The sequence below is a fragment of the Melospiza georgiana genome, chromosome 3 (genome assembly GCF_028018845.1).
Source record: "Melospiza georgiana isolate bMelGeo1 chromosome 3, bMelGeo1.pri, whole genome shotgun sequence".
Classification (NCBI taxonomy): domain Eukaryota; kingdom Metazoa; phylum Chordata; class Aves; order Passeriformes; family Passerellidae; genus Melospiza; species Melospiza georgiana.
Window position 1 is genome coordinate 98,587,888 of NC_080432.1, and position 21,217 is coordinate 98,609,104.

The following is a 21,217-nucleotide window of genomic DNA, read 5'->3' on the forward strand; positions in this document are numbered from 1 at the left end:
CAATTCTCTTAAGTTACAACAGCTGAGAATTTAGCTGAAGAAAAAAAAAGGATAGACTGTAAGGGTAGAACTAATACTAGCTAAAGGGTAGACAATATTAGTCATATTGTCATTCTTACAGGCTCTAATAGCTAAACTAAAGCTATTAGAACCTGTAAGAATGACAATATGACTGGAAACTGCCAGTGCTGATCCTATCATCTGTCACTTCTATTGTTTCTGCTAAATATCAAGTAAAAAAATTACACAGTTAGAAATAAAAATACTCAATAAAATAAATTTCAGGTCAATAAAAGCAATAGACCCCTCAGCATGGGATCCAAGGGCTGTCAGTAGTCTAGAGTAGATGGAGATGAAACATTCAGGGCAAGATTTATCTACTTCAACATAGGTGACCAGTCTCATTTCAGATACCTTATCATATCTAAGATATCAGCACAGGACGGGAAGACAGGAGAGAGGACTTATGTGTGGTTGTGTAACCTTCTGCAGTGGCAGATGGACACTAGCCAGGATACTTTGTGGCATCTCAAAGGAATCTAGACACCTCTGAAAAGGCAGATAGGATTCATTTCATCTGCCCTTAAATATTCAAAAGTCTGAAAATTACTGTTAGTGTATTTAGACCTGTAGTTGATAAGAAGAAAAAGGAAACATCAGATAGAAATTTATCCCATTTACCTGAGATAAGTAGGATAGAATTAAGGTTGGTTAGACAGCACTTTTTAATGGTCAACCTATGAATGTAGTTTTGCTGCCAGTAACTTTATTTGTAATAAAGTCAAAAACCAAATCTGCCTATGCCTTTTTGCCAGAAGGAGCTGGTGGACATCCCTGACTTGTAATGCACAGCTTAAATTTATTTAACTCCCAGAGTAAGGGTCAATTTTGCACACTGAACTTCATTTTTTTTTGTCCTTTTATGCACAACTAAATGGTAATTAGGTTTTAATGAAAAGCATTATACTGATTACAATTAACATAATCACTCTTGTCAGTTCATGTCCTCATGTTCTACATGCTGAGCTGAGTGGGCAAGACAGAGAATTTTAACATTCAAACATTTTGCAAGATTCAGCCAATTATATTTTTTTCATTAAAAAAATACCTCTAATTACATTTACAATCAGCAGTAAGTAATTCATAGGTGATATTTTCTAATCTATGTTACATTACCCTTTCACAGCACCCCTTTTTTAGTCAGACACAGTTATGACATTCTAGAGTACAAAGTATAGAGAGTAATTAGCACATTCACAGCACAGTGAAACAAATTCTCCAGAGGAAAATTAGCACTTTAACGTTTTAAGTTGATCATTTGGCCTGATATTCTGAAATTTATATCCTTTATCTGATCCCATAAATGGCTCTTATGGATGTAGACATTCATTCCAATTGCATAATCCAGTAGAGAAGCTGTATTACTACAGGTTTTCCAATTCTGTGTAATTCTGAAACTGAAATTTACTTCTTCAATTATAATGAAGAGTTAAATGAAATAGTCATTAACAGGTGCAACACTTGAAAATCCTTCACATGACACAAAGATAAAAAACTTCCCAATTTGCCTTCACAGAACTTGTCTACATCTTCTACATAGAACAAAATGTCTACACCTTCTGCAACTGCCAAAAAGAAAAGTTCCACCAAGTCAGAAATCTTTTATTTAGAGTTACAAGCCACTAAAGTACTGAAATGTCAATATTCTGTGCAGCTTTGCTATAAACTGTCTGACAGTTTGAACACATGATGAATACTAACGCATGTAAAGATTCCCACTTAGCAATAGTTTAATTACTTTAAATCCTTTACAGGTCAAGGCCACAGTGGTCTTCTCATTGCCTCAAGAAGATTAAATATACTAGACTGGTTTTTAGATTAAATAAATAAACATTTACTTTAATATATTCCTTAAATCTTATTTTTTACTCCTTACAAGTAAAAAATTAGTAACACATTCCACTTGTCAAGCACAGTAAATGAAACTATTTTCCCTATACTTGAGCTCTCAATTCTTCATCAGTAACTCCAATTAATTCCAGCAAAACATACTCTGGAACTGTCAGCACGATCACTCAGTGCATCCATCAGTTAATGCACTAGGACAGGAAAATCATTTATTCTGTATTATAGCTTTAAATTGTCTTCTACTCACTCCTATTGCCACTGAAGTTCAAGGAATGGTTGATAAACCAAACAGCTTAAACATTTCTGACCTTTCAAAATCGGGGCATAAATTTATTTTCATAAAATGCAACCTTAAATGTGCTTGCTAATCCTAACAAGAAGAACAACTCACTTATTTCCAAAAATGTAAAACTTATCTTGTTTTTTCCAAAAGAAAAAAATGAAAAGCAGCATATTATATAGCACGCTGGTGAGAAACTTTAGAAACATTTATTCTGCCCCTTGTCTTTAATTCATTTTGCATACTTTTAACTAGTTTTTTAAGGCTGATGAAAGACTGTTTTAGGGGAGGCAGATACAGCCTTCAGAAAAATACGGGAAAATTAAGTAAATAGGTAAATAGGTAAATGTAAAATGCATTAGAGAATTAGAGACTAGGAAAACCCCAAGTTTACACCTTCATGCAACTAATAATGACTGAAATTTGATTAGGACTCCTTACTTCTAAATGACATCTTCTATGGATGATATGGATTAATGTGTGTAAATACTTCTACTCACACACATTAATTCCCAATTTTCCCATGTATTGATGAGAAATACACACATTATATCTAGGCATATAAGGATGCAAAGACAAAGATATGTTCTGTGTCCTAGCCTGTTTTGAGGTCAAAATAACATGGAAAAACTCCACATAACCAGTTTTAAAATATTGATCTCTTGTATAATATTGATCATAACTTCTCTATTAACAGAGTAGCTTTCACTTTATACCTAAAGATCAATTTTATTAGTTTAATAGTAAATTTTAAGTGTTTTTTAATATGGTAAAGTGTCTTGTATTCTTTATCGTAATCATACAAAGAATGTTTAGGTCATAAAAATCATGCATCATGCAGTCAATGTTTTGAGAAAAAAAAATATCCAACCAACAAAAGACATGAAATAATACATTGTTAGGTAACACTGGGGGGAATATTTAAGATTACTGGTGCAGAAGAATAGTTCTGTATGTACAGACCATTTTGACTTGTTAAGTAATGTTAATTGGATAATGCTAAGTATGTGGTTGCTGTGGAAAACAAGGAATAAAATACCTAAAACATTCAAAGTAAATCAAAAAATTCTCCCTAGTTTTAGCCATTTGCATAAACACATTACATAATTAAAATAACATCATTTCTTTTCTTCTAAAGACAGAGGAAGTTGAAAAAGAGCTGAGAAAGAGTTAATAAGTATAGGAATAATGTATATAAATATAAAATTATTATATTGGTGAGAAGAGAAATATTTACATACTTGAAAACTGAATGGAGAAGCCTGATTTGCTGATGAAGAAATCACTGTCAAATTGTAATGTTAAGGAGTTGAAAGTGCTGTGAATATCCTCTGGAAGAGCTGAGCCACTCCACTCTTTGAGAAGTATGCTGCTCTCAACAGGCCCATCCCATACCTTCAAGATGTCATGAGCAACCTCAGTATCAAAAACAATAAAATGCAGACTGCAAAGAAAAAAGTAAAAGTACTGTGCATTACTTGTCAAACACAATTACATAAAACTCCAAGCAATCATTCCCAAACTGTAGTTTTAAGATGGTGTTTAGGATTGAAAAAGATCTGGTAATCCAGCAGAGTTATTATTTCTTCTTGTTGAACAAGCTAATCTTGTAAGAGTCATGCAGTTCTGTTTTATAAATGTCTGAATGACAGAAAATGCTATTACGGGGCATAAGTCCTCAAGACTTAACTTATAAGTCTATAAATTATCTTTTTTTTATGTTAAATGTTTTATGGTATACAAACTATGATTTAATCAAAGGTTTAGTCTTTTTATTCAAATGAGGACAGGAAGAATGCTGTTTTGCTTGAATTATATGCGACCTAAAATATTGTAGCAGCTACTGGATAGGAGAACACATAGCCCAAGAAGTCCTGTCAGCATGGCATTTCCTTTCCTATGCATAAAAAGGGAAAAATATAATGGATTGGATTTTTGCTAAAATTCATAAAATATAAAACTGTATAATAATAAAATAATCTATAGTTATCTTCAGGCAAAGAATTATATTTATTAAGATGTTCACGAATGTTATCTTGTAAGTCAAAAATCTGCATTGTCTCTAAGTCCTGAATGTTTACATTCTTAGTGCCAAAGAACTCGAATAGGTAAATATCAAAATGTCTCTTTTTTTTGTTTTAAATAGTTGTGTGTTGACATTTCTCCATCTTATTCATCCTTTACTGGAAATCATTAATTTGAAAATTTTTATTTAAAAAAAATTATGCCCGTGATGGTGTAAATTCAATATTTGGCTTAGTGAAACAGGATTACAAAAAAAAAAAAGGGGGGGGGGGGGGAATCTCCCACTGAATAATTAATTTGTCATTTAATTATATTGTTTTGCCTCTGAATCCCTTTTAAATCAAAATATTCTGTGATTATGTTTGTCTTCCAGAGCTACACATACTGAGGGCCTGCTCCTGAAGAGGTGGATGGCCATCACCTACCGATAGGAAGTAGAGAATATATCTTCTATTTTCTTCTGCTTCCATGCATGGACTTTTGCTTGATTAAATTGAGTTTATTTTTGCAAGTTTATTTTCTTATGTTCTTTTCTCCCCACCCCATCCTGCTGAGGAGGGACAATGTCTACGCACTAAAGGCTTTTTCAGGGACCAATGTGGGTCTTGAGATGACCATAGTTTTGTATGAAGGTTCTATAGCCATGGTAGTGACTAGGTGTCAAGTTCCTGTGCGGGTCATGGAGTTTGTTGGTTTCACTGATTAACTCTTCATTTTGCCAAATTTGGGAACATGTTAATTCAAATAATGGGTCTGTGCTTTGCCCTGGCACTGATGGCCTTGCTGTGCTGGCAGAGCTATCTTGTAGAGAGGATGAGGGAATGCAACATTCTTTTTCTCCTTATGATTCATGAGAATTGTTTTATTATGCAGATTCCTGAGGTTCGTGTTCACCCTTATGTAAGCTGTTTAATACTACCAATTAACATATTCTGGCATTTGTTTGTGGAATTTGGTGTTGCCCTGGTGCAAAAGACAACTTTTGGGTGAGGCAATACTCAAATGTGCTTTGAATGCTGCTTATCTTGCCCCATATCCAGGGACTTTATGCCTGAACAGGCAAGCAACACCTGATTGATGCAGCACCTTCTAGAAGGATACCTTGACTATGCCAGTGAAAACCAGCAGCTTGTGTAGAAAAACATGAGAATGACAAAAAAAATATCATACTGAATTCCACCATAAATATTGAAATTAAGCATGTACCTTATTGTCTTTCCTGGATCTGCTTCAATAATCCAAGTGCAATGAAGATTGTTGTCATATGGTGCTGGGTAACCAGGGGACAAAATGCGCCCTGATGTGGCAGCATGAATTCGACCACCACACTCAGCTGCAAAGTGAGGAGGAAATTTCTAATGAGACTATAGTAATCAGCACTTCCATTTTCCATCCATTCCACATGTCTGTGTTTTCTAAAAACTTAACAGAATGACCTAGTACTTCTGAAGTAGTAGACATACATATAAACCAGGACATGTATATAAGTTAAAAATGAACACTATGATCTCATGCCTACTTTGTTATAAAGAAATAAACCATAAAGCTGTGATTAGGTTACTTAACTGGCCAGACAGGTTCAATATGCACTGAGACTACAAAAGCACAATTTTAGCATTAGCAAGAGAGAAAAATGTTTCAGAAATTGCCCATATAACATGCTTAGCTTTTCTAACAATGAATGTTTGAATTCAAACTTTGCAGCATTGAATGTTATAATTAAAATAGCTTTCTATTTTGCTGTAATGTCAAAATTATTTTAGTGTAATGCTTTCAAGTTGCTTCTATGAAGCTTCAGGTTTAATTACACCAAAAAGCAGTAGGTATTGCCTAGCAATTTCCTTCAGTATTTAAAAATTTAAATGCCATATGCTAGCAGATCAAGAGAATAAATCAGAAAGCTACAACTTGATAGTATGTGGCATCTGGTTTAAAACACTTTTACTATCAATGCTGTTTTTGTGGAGAGACCAATGGCAATGCTAAGCATCCATAATCAAATTATTCTTATGTTGCTTGTTTAGACCATCATTCTGTTGTCTGGCCAGTGTAAAAACACACCCTAATGAAAGAGAACTGTGTAGCAATCATTTCTACTAATCCAAAAAGAATCAGTGATTCTTCAGTTAAGTGATGTACCTGAATTTCTACTACATTTATAGCGTTGCCTTAGACGTTATTAAAAAATCTACCATGGGGATTCATTCAAGCACAGCTGTACAGCAAGCATAGTAAGACAGAGATGATAGAAAAACCTTGGCACTTGGACCAAATAATCTATCAGCAATACTCCTAACAAATATTAATCTTTGTATGTGCCACCGAGCCACTGCTCACAACCAAGATGCCACCGTGAGGGTAATTACCATAGAGGAAATAAAGTGACTGATTTCTCATTTATCCTGCTGGTTTGATCCCTCAAAACACTACATTCTATATACAGAACCACAACAGAAAGAAACTTAAGTGCAAAATTTCTTCACATGTAACCTTCTTCTATGACTTCAATTAATTTCCATTATACAAGAAAGTTTGGATTGCAATAATCACTGTGGTAGATAACTACAGACAAGAAATTACTGATACAGTACTGTGTTTACCAAAGAACTAAATTGAACTCGGTGAACCCAAAATTTAAACTCAAACTAATTAACATACTTGATTTAAAATTCTGAGAAGGCTTGCTTAGGAAAAAAATACATCATAAAATTTGGGATGATGCATCATGTATTTAATATATTTTTTAAAAATCCATTTTAGGAGTAGATAAAAAGTAAACTTTCATAAGTAATTATAAAAATAATTCAAAAATTTATATTCCAATATGTATAAATGAGCACACTGTATAATCAGCACCTCAAAGAATATACTATATAAACACTTATACTATAACTAATGGCAGTGACTTCAATGTTTCTGAAAGTTTCTAGAGGAGGAATTAAAATAATTCACTGGCTTTCTTCATTAAGGTTTAGAACATAAAAAAAATGAAAATGAATGTTAAGACCTATATAACTGTTTATGGCTAAAAATTACTAAGTGTAGAATGTGTGGAATATGTCTATGCATATGCTTGATTTTTTTTGTGAATGAGACTGAAATGATAGTTAATACAAAGAAAAATATAAATGTGACCAAAGAGAACAGCAAATATCAAAATCTGATCTAGTCTACGAGAAAAAATAATGCATCTCCACAAACAAAGATTTTTAGAAAATGTTTCTAAGAAAGGAAGTGATGTTTGGAACTTCATGACAACCTCAGAAAAAGGAAGAAAAACAACTCATTCAAATCAAAGTAGAAAAAGATAAAAATGTGATAACAAGAGATAAAACTGATGGAAGACTCGATCTTATAAGTCTAATGGGGGAGGGAAGCCAGACTGAAATATTCTGCCAATATATAACTGAGTTTTCAAGGATCTTCATGTGATTTTCAAGATTTCGTGTGCACAGAACAGTAAAAACTCCCCATAATTTAATGAAGATTACAGACTGTAAGAGACTGTTTAGAAGAAAACACTTTTAAAGATTTTAAGACAGAACAGTGAACATTTGATTTCTTGTGGAACTAATTAATGGTCCAGAAGATATTTAAAGTCGAAATGAAAAGAGGTAGTTTATAGAGAATTTATGCAATCCCGAAATTTTATTTTAAGAAGAGGAACAAGGACAGTAATTAAAAACATATGTAGAGAGATAAAAGCACATAGAAAGATACCTTTTGGTTGAACAGACCGAAAAGAAGACCATAAGCTCTCTCAGAATACCAAAATAAAACTGATTATTCTATTGATTGCGGGACATAATTTCACTTAGAGATGAAAGAAGATTCTCAAAATATTCTGGAATAAATTATTTCAAAAGATTGGAAATAAAATACAGAAACCAAATCTAGTAATGCAAGGTTCCCTTGCTTCCTCCAGGTCAGATTGGAATATACAGCTTTTCTTTTTTTAATCACTACTATTTCTATTGTTATATGTTAAAAATTTTAACATCCCACATATCAATTAGAAGACAAATCATCATACAAAGAAAAGGAAATAGGTAGGTGTTTGGATTTATTCACCTAATAGACCTGAAACCAACAAGTATTTTAGAGCTGATTCTAAGTCTTGGTAGTGAAGACAAGCTCAAAAAAATATTGCAGAAAATGACTTTAGAGAAATGACTCCATTTAAATTACATGGAGAAACAGACAAAGGTAGGACTAATTATGGGTCTTCTCTACAAAAGGGCAAACTTGGAGGAAAAGGAAGCTAACCAATTAAACTGAGGAGCATGAGGATTTGAATGCATAAAGAGCCTTGAAAAGTCTTTAAATCAAGACTGAATAGTTGCTTTAACCTCTCATATATATAGAAGAAAACTTATAGATAAAGTTCTAGAATCAAGTGGGGGAAAAAAACTCTACTAAGACTGCAGAAATGCTGTTCACTGACGTTTTTCTGGCACTTACCTTCTGCTTAAATTGAATTTTTGAAAGGAAGGAGCTTGCTCTTTTGTAGACTACAGTTTTGTGAATGTGTTCAGCAGGAAAGAGGTCCTGGAATGGAGGATGTAGCCTCCAAAATGGGAGAAAGGCAACAAGCAGAGATCCTGTAGGTGAGGTGGGTGCTGAAAGCAGTTGGTCACCTGCCAGCAGCAGGCAGCAGAGGCAAAAACTAAGCACCAGAGGACACACGGAAGGAAAGACTCATGGGAGCTCCATGTGAAAATTGAAGTCAGGAAGTCACTGGCAATTTCTGGACTGGAAAGCAAACCTAGAGCATGCAAACTGCCTAGTAAAGGTACAATGGATAACAGCTATACTGGTGTTCAGTTATTCTGCATGTTGGCTAGTAATTCTCTGTTTAACATTTTTGTTGGCTGTAATGAAACAAAGTTTTAGGCACTTGAAGACGTGATATTTCCAGGGAAGATCTACCTCAAGGCTTTGACAGATGGGGTATCTTAGCACAGTAACAAGGACTCCAGAGCACACGGATAAAAAAATACAGCAACGTGTGATGAAACTTAGGAAAAAAGTTCATAAGAATGAGGTGCAGAAATAATATCTGATGAAAATAGATAAGGAATAAAAGCCCACAACCTTATTTGCTTTATGATGGGGCTTTCTTAGTTTATGAAGTGTTTAGACAATACCACCTCCTGTGATAGTATATCAGACTCAGGGCTTCATCAGAACACTAGTCTTCCATCAAAGGCTGCTCCATAGAAAAATGTGTTTTCCAGTAGTCTCAAAACCATTAACAGCAAGCCACCTTTTTTAGAGACGTTAAACTTACATGTCCATATTAAATCTTTACTTGGAATTTAAAATATATTTGCACCATTATCATCTCATGAAGTATACAAAGACAGAATATTTGGCTTTTTTCTTGAACCACCGGACCAATCATACCAGAACACTCTCACAATCCATATTACCTATGCAAGTAGGCAAAGGTTTGTCCCAAACTCTTCGATCTCCACTTAAGCAGGTCATAATACTACTACCATGCATTGTATAGCCAGGATTACAGCTGTATAAAATGACAGTGTCTATAAAATGTCCTTCATCTCGTATCTTGTAACCATAATTTGGTATGCCAGGATCTTCACACTTTACTAGGTCAAAACCTGCAAACAGAAATGGGGAAAGAAAAAAAGACATGGAGATATAAATACCAAATAAAATATAATAACAATGAATCTGATTCTGATGGAAATTATATTCTCATGATTCAATGACATTAGATGTATTCACAGTGACCAAAGATAAATGGTATATAATTTGGGTAAATCAGAAACTGAAAGACTAGGAACTAATTATTAACTTGATATTTGATTATGACATTTGCTTATAGAAGAAAGCATCTTATCTATATTATTCTAAAATAGATTGGTGAGAATTTAATTCATTTATACCACTTCTGTATTTCATTCTTTTTTATTCAGTGGGAAGGAAATATTAATCAATCCTGGTTTTGGCACCAAGTAGCAGCTTCACCTCCTCACCTAATCTCCGTAATGACATCAAGAGACCACAGTGGTAACTCAGGAAGCATGTGCAAGGGCTACTTCATCCATCCTCATCTCAAGATAGCATGGCTTCAGTTTCATGTCTGCTGAAAGGAAGTATTCCCACACTCATTTTCAATTTGCATTCTCCTTACTGGCCTATTAACATGCTAAGTGGGATAAATATCTCCCTCTGTGATCCATGGAATGAGCAGATCTGCTCTGAGCACCTACAACTCTTTCCACATTTTATGCATTACGGTCTTGATGGTCTTCATACGGCATTGCTAAAATGTGAAGTTGCATTCTATATCTCTTCTTTTGCCATCAGTTCCTGTTGCTGGAATAATATAAAGAGTGGTTCCAAATTCATCTTTTTTAACTCCAAATTCTTCTTCATAGCGGATTCTTCTTTATTGCTGCTATGTCCCCAGACCAAAGAAGTAATTCTGACTCCACAAATATTTTCCATTTTTCTGTCCTTATTTTACTGAACAGCTTGTATAAGTGGTTATGAATCAGGCTGTTGGTCTTCAGTTTTCTGGTTTCAGTGCATTCTCTACACAAGGTTCCTCAGGAAAGTTGTGGATACCCCTTCCCTGGAAGTATTAAAGGCCATGCTGGATGTGGCTTTGAACAACCAGTTCTAGTAGAAGGTGTCCTTGCCCATGTGTAAGTCCCCAGGAAATCTGATCTCTGAGAATTTCAAAAGGGCTTACAGTTGTTCATGTACTCTGAGTTAGATGCATGGGACAAATACCAAGATACCCATGAGGTCAAAAGAACGAAAAAAGCTTTTACTGACACCTTTAGAAAATCAGAGAACTTTGGCAAAAGGTTTTGAGCAGCCTTCAATCAACATGAAACAAACACTTCTCAAAGTATTCACTTGGCCCATTCAACTTAGCAAGCTCCAAACCTCATTGATTTTAAGTTTCTCAAAACATTACTCAAAGTCCCAAGATGAGTTAATTTGGAGTGAAAAGGAAGAAAAAAAGGGGTAGAAATGAATAAACATTGCCATCACTCCTGTTTCAGCTGATAGAAGTTCCAAGGGGAGGCAGAGTCAAATGTGCTTGCCTTGTGTCTTGCTTTAAGTACCTTTGGCTTTTCCTGGGCCTTTCCCAGATGAGGTTTGCAGTCATTTGGACACTTGGGAGCTGGGTTAGGGGCTCCAGAGGCAGCTGTGGAGCATTGGCAGCCACGGCAGGGCTGGGATACAGGCTGGGGAAAGGGTGGCTTGTAAGGGGCAGTTCATCACCTCACCAGAGCAAGACCCAGGCTGCCCCTTGCCACACACAAACCCACACACCTCTGAATGCTTCAAGGCAGTAATCCTTCCAGGCTCTGACACTATGATAGGAGGGTTGGAACTGCATGATCTTTAAGGTCCCTTCAAACCCAAACCATTCTATGATTCTGTGAGGTCCTTCACTAAGTAGTAAATAACATATCTACAGACAACCTTTAATTATTTTACAAATACAGAAGCTAGAGTTGGTATCCTATTTTTATTGTTGCCTTTCTCCTGGCAATGAGATCAATCCCAGCTGAAAAAACTGCAAGGAGTCTACAGAGCTTTTCTTCCTGTAGAGATGCTGAAGATATATATCAACTGACATCAATGAAAATACAAAATACCTTTGTTTTCTTTGTTCCTTAACTGGGCAAAAAGGTTGGTATTTACCTGTTATAACCCAGGATTCTGAAAATTAGAAGGCTAAGTTTGAACTAGTCTAGGCCACTTCAATTGTCAGTAGAAAAATATAAATTTCTGAAAACCAATCTATCCCTTATGTCAACTGGTGTTCAGATCAGTCAGCTCAATGTCTGCCCTGCAGACATTGATTTTCTACCTTTATTTTTAACTGAGCCCATACTCTTTCTTTATATAGTAGGCCAGAACTGAATGCTGTTCTATCACATAGACACTGTGCTAATATCTAGAGAAACATCAGGCCTCAGGAACAATGACAACAGTCTGACCAATGTCATGCATTCTTCAATTCAGTTATCCTTTAAAAGAGCATGGCTGTTTATAAGTCCTTTCTGGGAAATCAGCTATCTGTCTACTGTATTATGCCTGAGATTGTTTGGGAAAGTCCAAGAAAGAAGGCAGCAAGATAGAGGCAAGTTAGCATTTACTCTAACATTTTGTCTAAAGAATCACTTCCCCATATCATGACCTGCCAATGCTTAATTTACCAGCAGAGCTGTAGTCCTCATGTCAGATGGAATTATCATAACCAGATACAGTACAAAAGGATTATAGAGATTTATCATTATTCCCTTGCAAAAAGATTGTTTCCATGCAAATATTTGCATATGCCTGCAATTTCTTTTTGTGGAAAAAGAAAAAAAAGAAAAAAAGAACAAAAAAGGACAGTAATTATTTTAACTGGCTGTCAGCAATTATTACATAAACAGTCATATCTGAACAGTTTTCTGTCTTTTAGAGTTAAAAGTATCTTATGAAATATGATTAATCTCATACTAAGGAAGAAAAAAGTAGATTGGATGGACTGGAAAATTCTAAAAAGATCTATTTCTCTTCACACACTATAAAGAACCACGACAGTTTGGTCATTCAGATGAGCTGAACTTCATAAGACATAGCTATATTTCATTATTTTAATCTCCTTATTAAACATACAGAGACATTTATGTAAAACCCTGAAAATGTAAGTTGTTTGATAGATAGCATTATATTTTACTACTGATTTGACAGCATGAGTCAGTGTAACAATATTTCTCTGCCACTGCTCTTAGACACTTTATTAGGTGCAGCATTTGGTTATCAAATGCAGTGGGATGTGATTGACAGATGAAACCCCCCTGAATAAAGAATTTACTTGCTTCTCACGAAAAAATCTTTCCATAACACTGATATATAGTTAGAGAGATTCATTCTCCAATACCTTGTACCACATAAAGAAGACAAGGTTGTCCGGGAGAGGTAGTATCTTTTACAAGATCAACAGATACTTAAGGGTGAAATGAAATGGACTTTTGGATGAACCAGCCTTCCTAGTCTGCTACACAGCCATCTTCACTAAAGAAAGTATCAAGAATGGGATAAAACTATTATTCTGACTTGCTATAATTTCATGTACTCCAGTTAGTATTCAGTTTTGCACAAGGCGTAAACATACGTGAAAGATGTGAAGAATTAAAGAGATCATGTCACAAGCCTTAGAAATTTGAGAGAAGCCTACTATAGCCTGCCTTCCTGCACTTTGTCTATTCTTGCTGGAAACAGGACTGAGGAGCAAAAAGATATTTTTTGTTTTTATTTTGCCCCATAAATAGGTAATATCATCATTATAAGTCACTTATATCTTTTAGTATCCCTAAATATAAAGGATACTTTACCTTCTTTGCTTTGTAGAATACAAAGTACCTCTGAAAATTATGAATAGGAAAATACAACTTTGTTAAAAACACTCTAATACACAGTGGCACATGCAGGAACTTCTCAGCCTGTAAAGAACATTAAGTGTCTTCCAGAAATACATTTATTTTTTTATTTTATTTGATCCTTTTAAGCTCTTATTTTTGACATTTTTAAGACTGTATGGCAACAGGAGAGTCAAGATTTTTCTGCCAGTTCATTATAAACCAAAATCAAATAATTATTTGGTGTAAAGTGTCAGATAAGATGATTCTAGAGAATATAACAAGTTACTGTGTTAAGTGCTAGAATTTAATTTCCTATTTCACAAAATATAAATTTAAAAACAACACACAAAAATATCTAACTGAAAGAAAAAATATAAAACCTAATTTTAAATGTCCTTGAGACATTAAACCCTTCAGTATTTGTTGGTTTTTCAAGATTATTCAGACATTTCTATCAAAAAGACCACCTTGATTTCAATTTGTAGGTATTGGTAATTCATGAAGAATTCAGCAGTACTCTTAATTTTAAGTTTATTTGCACAATATCATCCCTTTTTATTTTTGTATTTCAAACCTTTTGTATTTCAAGAATAATCCCTAAAAAACCTCCAAGAAACGAATTTCTGGCATTTATGCCAAATTTTTAATATTGCACTTTGAATACTCTAGAAAAAAACTATAAGAAGTGTAGTACATAATGTGTGGCCCCACGTTCACTACATTTCCCCACCAGCAAGACAACAATTGTCTATCAGTAGACATATTGAAAACTGGGCTATTTCACATGCATGTAGGTGCTGTTCATCACGTGCAAACACAGCAGTATCTTGCCCCATGCTCTTCTTCCCCAGTTTCTTCCCCTTCCTCTCACACACAAAACCCAGAATGTTTAATTCCCTTTTTCCCTGATACTCTTGTAAATCTGGAGTAATTTATCATAAAGGATCACATTTTCTTGTAGAAATGTTGCAACAGAACTTCAGTGTTAAAGTAGATGCTATGAACTTTTAGACAGGGGAATATGGCCATGAGTTCCACACAATCCCAGTACTTGAGTTTACCTGACATTGCAGCAAGCCAGCATCAGAGAAATTCTGCCAAGTTTCTTACTGCTGAGAAAGACTATTGTATTGGCAAATTGCTGCCAATTATCTCATTCTCGAGTTTCATTATAGGATTTTCAGAACAATGAATGCATAAAAGCATGTTAAATTAAAACCAAACCAGCTAGAATACATCTTGATGATTGGCTGCAACTTCCTGGCACTATTAAATGGGATTTACTCTGTCGCATGTGATGTAAATAATCAGGAATATAGAAATACCAGTTGTCGGGGTAAAAATCATTGACATATTTGTAAATATATGTAGACTATTAATTTCAACTTTTTTCAACTCAGTTTAATTATGATGGGCCCTGTGGTATTAGCTACATTAGTAATAAGTACAGTATAATAAAGGCAAATCTGGGCAGCAAAGCAATGAAGCTGCAGATTTGATGTCCATACTATGTGCACTCATGTTTTTTCCTTGGAGGAGCTTTTCTGTCCATTAGTGGGTGGAATGTGCTATGCATATCCATGAAGCAGAAGTCTCAGTTCAGCTTCAAGTTTGTACCCTCCAAAGCCTGTAATCAATATAAAGAAGAGAGTGCTCATTTTGTGTCTCCAAGGGAAATTTTCAGGGATTCTGTACTGCAGAGTGTACTTACAAAAGAAGTTGACAATCTCCTGAGTTAGTTCCCTTCGCTCACATTGAAAGGAAGAATACCATTTACTTACTATATACACATGTGCATTTACACTGCATGTAAACTTACAGCGACTATATGAAAAAAAAGTAATCTAAACCAAGTGATTTCCTACTAGAAGAAGTACTAAGGCATTTTGAAACACTCTCCTAAAGCCAGACACATGAAAAAGTACGCACCTAAAAGGTGCATTAGCAATATTTAGGTACTTGATCCCTAATTTCTGACTCTAACCTTGAGTTCAACACTCAGACGTGTCTGTGAATGGACAAAATAAACAAAGATGCTGAATTGTGAGCTATGGTAGTCATCCAATTTTTACTTCCTACAGAAAGGTATATTGATGCATGTTACATTAGGACTGATTTAGTAGAACATATGAGCACAGTGTTATTACTGATCAGAATACAAGCCAAGAAATTAGATTGTGGGGCTTTATTTCTTCATCTTTTTTTCTTTCTTAGTAAACCTTGTTCATGTTTTGCAAAAAATATACTATGTCAATTAAAACTACACTTACAGAGATATAAGATAACAGTTTTACAAAAGAGGAAATACTTGAACTGACAATAAAGTAAATGTAATATCATAGCCCTCGATATTGTGGTCCCATGGTGCAAATTTGTTCAACTACTTTTGACATTTTAGCTTTATTTACAGCTTTGTTGAATTCATTATTGCTTGCTGACTTTGTATCAAATCATATATAAAACTGCCATAAAAACACAAAACGTGTACAAGTTTTCTTCTGTATGCACTCATTAATTTTAAAGGAACTCAATCACGTGTTTGTGCCAGATTCAAATCAGATTTGGACAGATGCCCAGATACTGGGCATCCTGATGCTGCATCAATTCACTTTTGAGACTATAGAACCTTGGCTTCAGATATGATCCCAGAACATTGCAACTGCCAAATAAATATTTCTTCTTGCAAATTTGAAAGCATGAACCTGTGCTGTAACTTCTGTTACCCTGAACTCTGCTGCTTGGTAGTAAGAACTGTACATAGAAAGCCTCCAGAAAAAACTGTAAAGAAATTTTAGAAGAAATGCCAGCTGGGTTATTTTCAAGACTTCAGATGTCTAACCTAAAGATGAACTGGTCCTTAAAACATAAAAACTATAGCATGTAGGTGTAGATCAACAGTATGAATACTCTTCACTTGGATTAATAAATATATACTCATATATTTCCTGATAATATTACTGTTTGCTAAAGATGAGGAAATACTATTGCAACAAAAATATGCTAAAAAAATTTCACTAGACAAGCCATGAGGGGTTAATTATTTTGAATGGAAAAAGGAGTTTGCAGCTTATATAATAAACACCAAAGGGATCCTAAATACTCTTTAATAATCTCTAATAATTATATCACTTACTAAAATGTAAGTATAGAGTGGGTGGGCTCTACCCATGCCCATTGTGAAAAGGCACTCTTTTTTTTTCTGCTTGCCATGGAAGAAAGAACACACAAGTAATTTATAAGCTATATTCTGCTTCTTAAAGTGATGCAATAAAAGATTTCAGGATAACTTCAAAAGAATGACAAGTGCTTATAAAAATCCTATTTCAGTACACACAAGGAAATATTAACATGCTTTATTCTAAAAAAAAAGGTACTATGAAAACATTGGAAACTAGTGATTCTTCCACAGTTGCCTAAATCTGAAGTCATTTAAGCTCATAAATGAAGTCTATATGCCTAACACAGAATCTTTTTGAACTATTAAAGAGCAATTAAAAGTATGAAATGGTACTTGAGTTAATGTTCAGAGTATATAATGGATTTCTAAATGCACGTAAAGTCAACAAATACTCATTCTGCAGTTGTTGCATCCTAAACATCAATAACATAACCTATTTAATTAAATCTATGCAATTCAAAATAAGAGCTCTTGGCATTTTCTTTCTATCTTGGAACCAATTATGTGCAACTGTGCCTTGAAACCTACAGCTGCAGGAAAAACACATGTACTGGAAAAATGGCCAATTACAAAATCTCTATCTAATTAGAATGATTGAAAAATCTATAGAAAGAAGTGTGTTTGGATAATGTGGCTAATAGTGAGATATCAGAAACTACTGCTTTGTATCCTTTGGAAACAGAAATACACTTTTAATTTCTCAAAAGATTTGCAATCAATCAGCAATTAATTTTGACTATTTGGATGAAACAGTCATTCAATTGATAATAATTTCTCATAGGAATTTCAGCAATACATGAGCAACATGTAAAAAAAATGTAAACCTGCAAAATACATAAAATAGATATTTTAAGGACATGTTGTCAATAACAGGTCTTTTGGATATAAAATTAAAATAATATTTTCTGTAACTTTCTCCTGTTATAAATATGTTACAAAAAGTTCTAAGGCCTTTCGGCCTTTCCCCACCCATGTCAAACCAGGTTCTTTTTGTTAATTTATGCATTCAACCATTTTGTTCTCCCTTTCTCAGCTAGTGTCCACTTATACGAATAAAAAATTGCAAACTCAAGAAGCAAGTGAAATATGGGTAGCCAGGTAGCAGAAGACAGGTTTTTTTTTATTTTATTGAGAGACAATACATGAATAACAATACTTAGGAGAGATGGGTATGCAAATATATGTGCCTGCAGCAAGATGACTGATGTGCATATATAGAAAGCATACAAATAAACTTTGCAATCAGCAAGCAGGGGAATAATTAATCACAATTTATGCTCCATATAAGAAGCAGGGATTAAAGGTGAAGTTCCCTTCAAGTATCTATGGAAAGATGTTCAGGGTTTCCAGGCCTAAATCTTCTTTTATAATCAGGGGGACATGACTGATACAGTCACTAGTTAAAAATATTCTGTAGGTGCCTTATTAGAAGAGACTGGTTTTATCCTTTTTCTGGGAGAGGGCAAAGAAAAGCAGAAGAAATGAGTTGGTTTTTTTCCCCTGTGTTATACAGTGCAAGATACTTTGACTTAACACATACCAAATACTTAAGTGTTTGCAAATTCCTTCATTTCCTCACAGTCTTTTCTAAAATCCCTAGAAGAATGAAGTCACCATGAATGTAAAGAATGGATTAAAAATGGAAAAAGCATTGTACAAGCTTACAAAAAGCAGTGTGGCACAAACAGGACCAAAAGTTAAAAGAACTCCTTCATTTCTAATTGTGTTTATTCCTTCACACACTGACAAGTGAACCACCTGCACATATCACCTTTTATTCTGGCTAGTGGTATTGTGCCCAGAACTGAAAATTAACTTCTCAATACACTGAAGAACTGAGTAACAAGGAACACATAAATCTTGTCTACCTTTCATCATCCTGTTGCAAGAAGCTCTTTCCATCTAGAAACTTTATGGAAGCAGAAGGGTTAGAAATAAATAGGTTTATAGCATTCATTTGTAACTATGTTAGTTGCAAAGAGTCTTCTCTTTACATGTATCCTTAATTCTGCCCATATATCATGTATACATAGTTTTGGCAGGGTGATTTTAATATGCATAAGCTTTTGAAGGAATAATCTCAATTTTATTATGAAATAACTTTCCTAATGTTTTAAATAATTAGAAACATAAAAAAACAGTTTAGCTGAAAAAAATCTGAAAAAAAATCTGTTTTCTATTTATTGTTAATCTTCAGTTACAAAATATGACTAGGTTTGATGTCACCAATATTAATTTGTTGAAATATAAACATTTCCTTAATATAATAAAGGGAATGGAGAAAAACTCACATTCATCATTTAAACTGTTAAAATATTTACAAAGTAATTCTAGATTTTGCTTGAAAATTCATTTTATTTGAAAGGGAAAAAAGTCAGTCAGAAGAAAGTTAAGATCAAACTTCAATCTCAGAGGCTCCCACAAGTTATTTGAAATGTCCAACATTATATACTATATTATATATTATATATTATATATTATTATATTATATATATTATCATATACTATACTTTATGAATATCTAGTATATGCTATATAAGATTGTAATTTTGCATAAGAGTATTAGAAATATGGAACAGAATAATAAATTCACATTTGTTTAGCTTAAATTTTGTAATTGGACTATTATAGGTAATACTTCCATAAATTAATAGCAAATTAATCAATTTGCTGTTAATTTAATCAACAATAATGCACTCAAACAGATCTTACATTTGAATTGCAGCAAGAAGGAGTTTGAAAGAAGGATTACTGCATCATCCTAGGTTTCTAGGTGCTGGTCATTTACCTGACTTAAGAAACTGCTTATCAGCCTCCCTTTCCCAACAGACAGGGGTGAGACAATAATTCCAAATGAGAAATGATCATTTTTCATTCAACATGAGGCCAACATAGGCAAGAAGGCCAGGTTAAAGAACAATTGGATATTGGCAGTTCTGGTCAAATTTTTTAAGTTTTCAGGCAGCAATTCTTGCTCATGGGAAAATTCTAGTAATTATAGCAGTGGGAATAAATTAACAGTAACTCTAGTGTCTACTCATCTAAAACTTGGAAAAGAGGAAATGATTCACTACAAATAAACAGGAGTCTTTTTGTGAAAAACAGAGGAAATGAGCAAACTTCTGGAACAAATCCCAGCTAAAACTCATTAAATCCAGCTGCACATACATATAATGACAACGTCTATAATGGCTTCATAGAAATAGATTCTTTTTAAAATATGACCCCAAAAAAATTTAGGTTGAAGTGGCAAAGAAGGTAAAGAAGTTCTGTTGTTCAAACCACTGCATTGACAAATTAACAGGTTCTGTTCCCACTAAGGTCTCTGTAATAATGCTACAAATACAATTACTTCTTTGATATTAAAGCAATATAATCTTTAAGCAATCATTCCTGAGATTATGAATTTAGCTGGAATCTGCTTGCAAATTTCAGTCACATTTTTAAGCTATGATGAATACATCGGCAGTAGAGAAAAAAAAATACACTAAAGAAGCCTACCTGCACTGGCATCTCTGAAACATCTTACTTTCATACTCTAAAGACAGAATGTTAATATAAATGTAAAACACCATATGCATATGGACACCTCCAGTGATCTCTGCTAGCCACTCTCTCTCACCTGCAAAGCTTAACTGCATTTTAAAGTCTATAGCAAGAGATTTTAAAAAGCAGCCCATTTCTTGATAATAGATGTGAATTACAAAAGTGGGAAAACCCAGTGGTTTTAAGAATATAAGAATCTCTGAATCATACACACAAAATTCAGGAGACTTTCAACTGGTAATTTTCAGAACCAAATCACAATAACCTTTAACAAATTACCTTTTCCACACGTTTGATACCACCTACATATCAAACCTTTTTGTTTCCTAATTGAAAATGAGAAATAGTTAACATCTTCCTTCTTTCTAACCCTATGCCCAGAGGGGTAATTCAGTGACTTAAAGATAATAATTTATGTAAATTTGGAAATTAAATATTTTTATTTTTAATCTTCAGGGCACTTTAAACAAATATTCATTTAGTTGATATATATTTGCAATGCATATATTTTAATTCAAACAAAATCATAGGTTTTACTCCAAGTATTTTTGAAGAACACAATTTAATAATCATGGACTATTCAGCCTGTACTCCTAACACAGCATGCTACCACTGTTCTATTTCTTGTGTTTCTTCCTCTTCTCAGTTTTATTTTTGCTCCCTCCTTTTTACCAATGCAGTTTGAGTTCTCCACTCCATGTACTTGCTCCATTTCTCGGCCAGCCCCTCTGGCAATCTTCCTCTCCTGTGTTTGTATCCCAGCCTTTTAGTCCCAAAAATCACCCTTCCCCTTACCCTGTGGTGCATTTCTTGCCTTCTATACTCCTCCTTAGGACTCTCTAGTCTGATATTGCAGATTCATTTATTCCAAGCTCC

At 34.1% G+C, this 21,217-nt stretch overlaps 1 protein-coding gene across 2 annotated transcripts in view; it reads right to left on the reverse strand.

The window, feature by feature from the left end:
- Positions 1 to 21,217, reverse strand: part of CSMD1 (CUB and Sushi multiple domains 1) — a 1,052,613-nt gene that overhangs the window by 172,508 nt on the left and 858,888 nt on the right. For both annotated transcript variants that reach the window (XM_058020501.1, XM_058020500.1), the window contains exons 24-26: positions 9,646 to 9,837; positions 5,420 to 5,546; positions 3,430 to 3,632 (exon numbers count right to left, since the gene is read on the reverse strand). In XM_058020501.1, the coding sequence (XP_057876484.1) occupies positions 3,430 to 3,632; positions 5,420 to 5,546; positions 9,646 to 9,837 (522 nt within the window). The remainder of the gene's footprint in view (positions 1 to 3,429; positions 3,633 to 5,419; positions 5,547 to 9,645; positions 9,838 to 21,217) is intronic.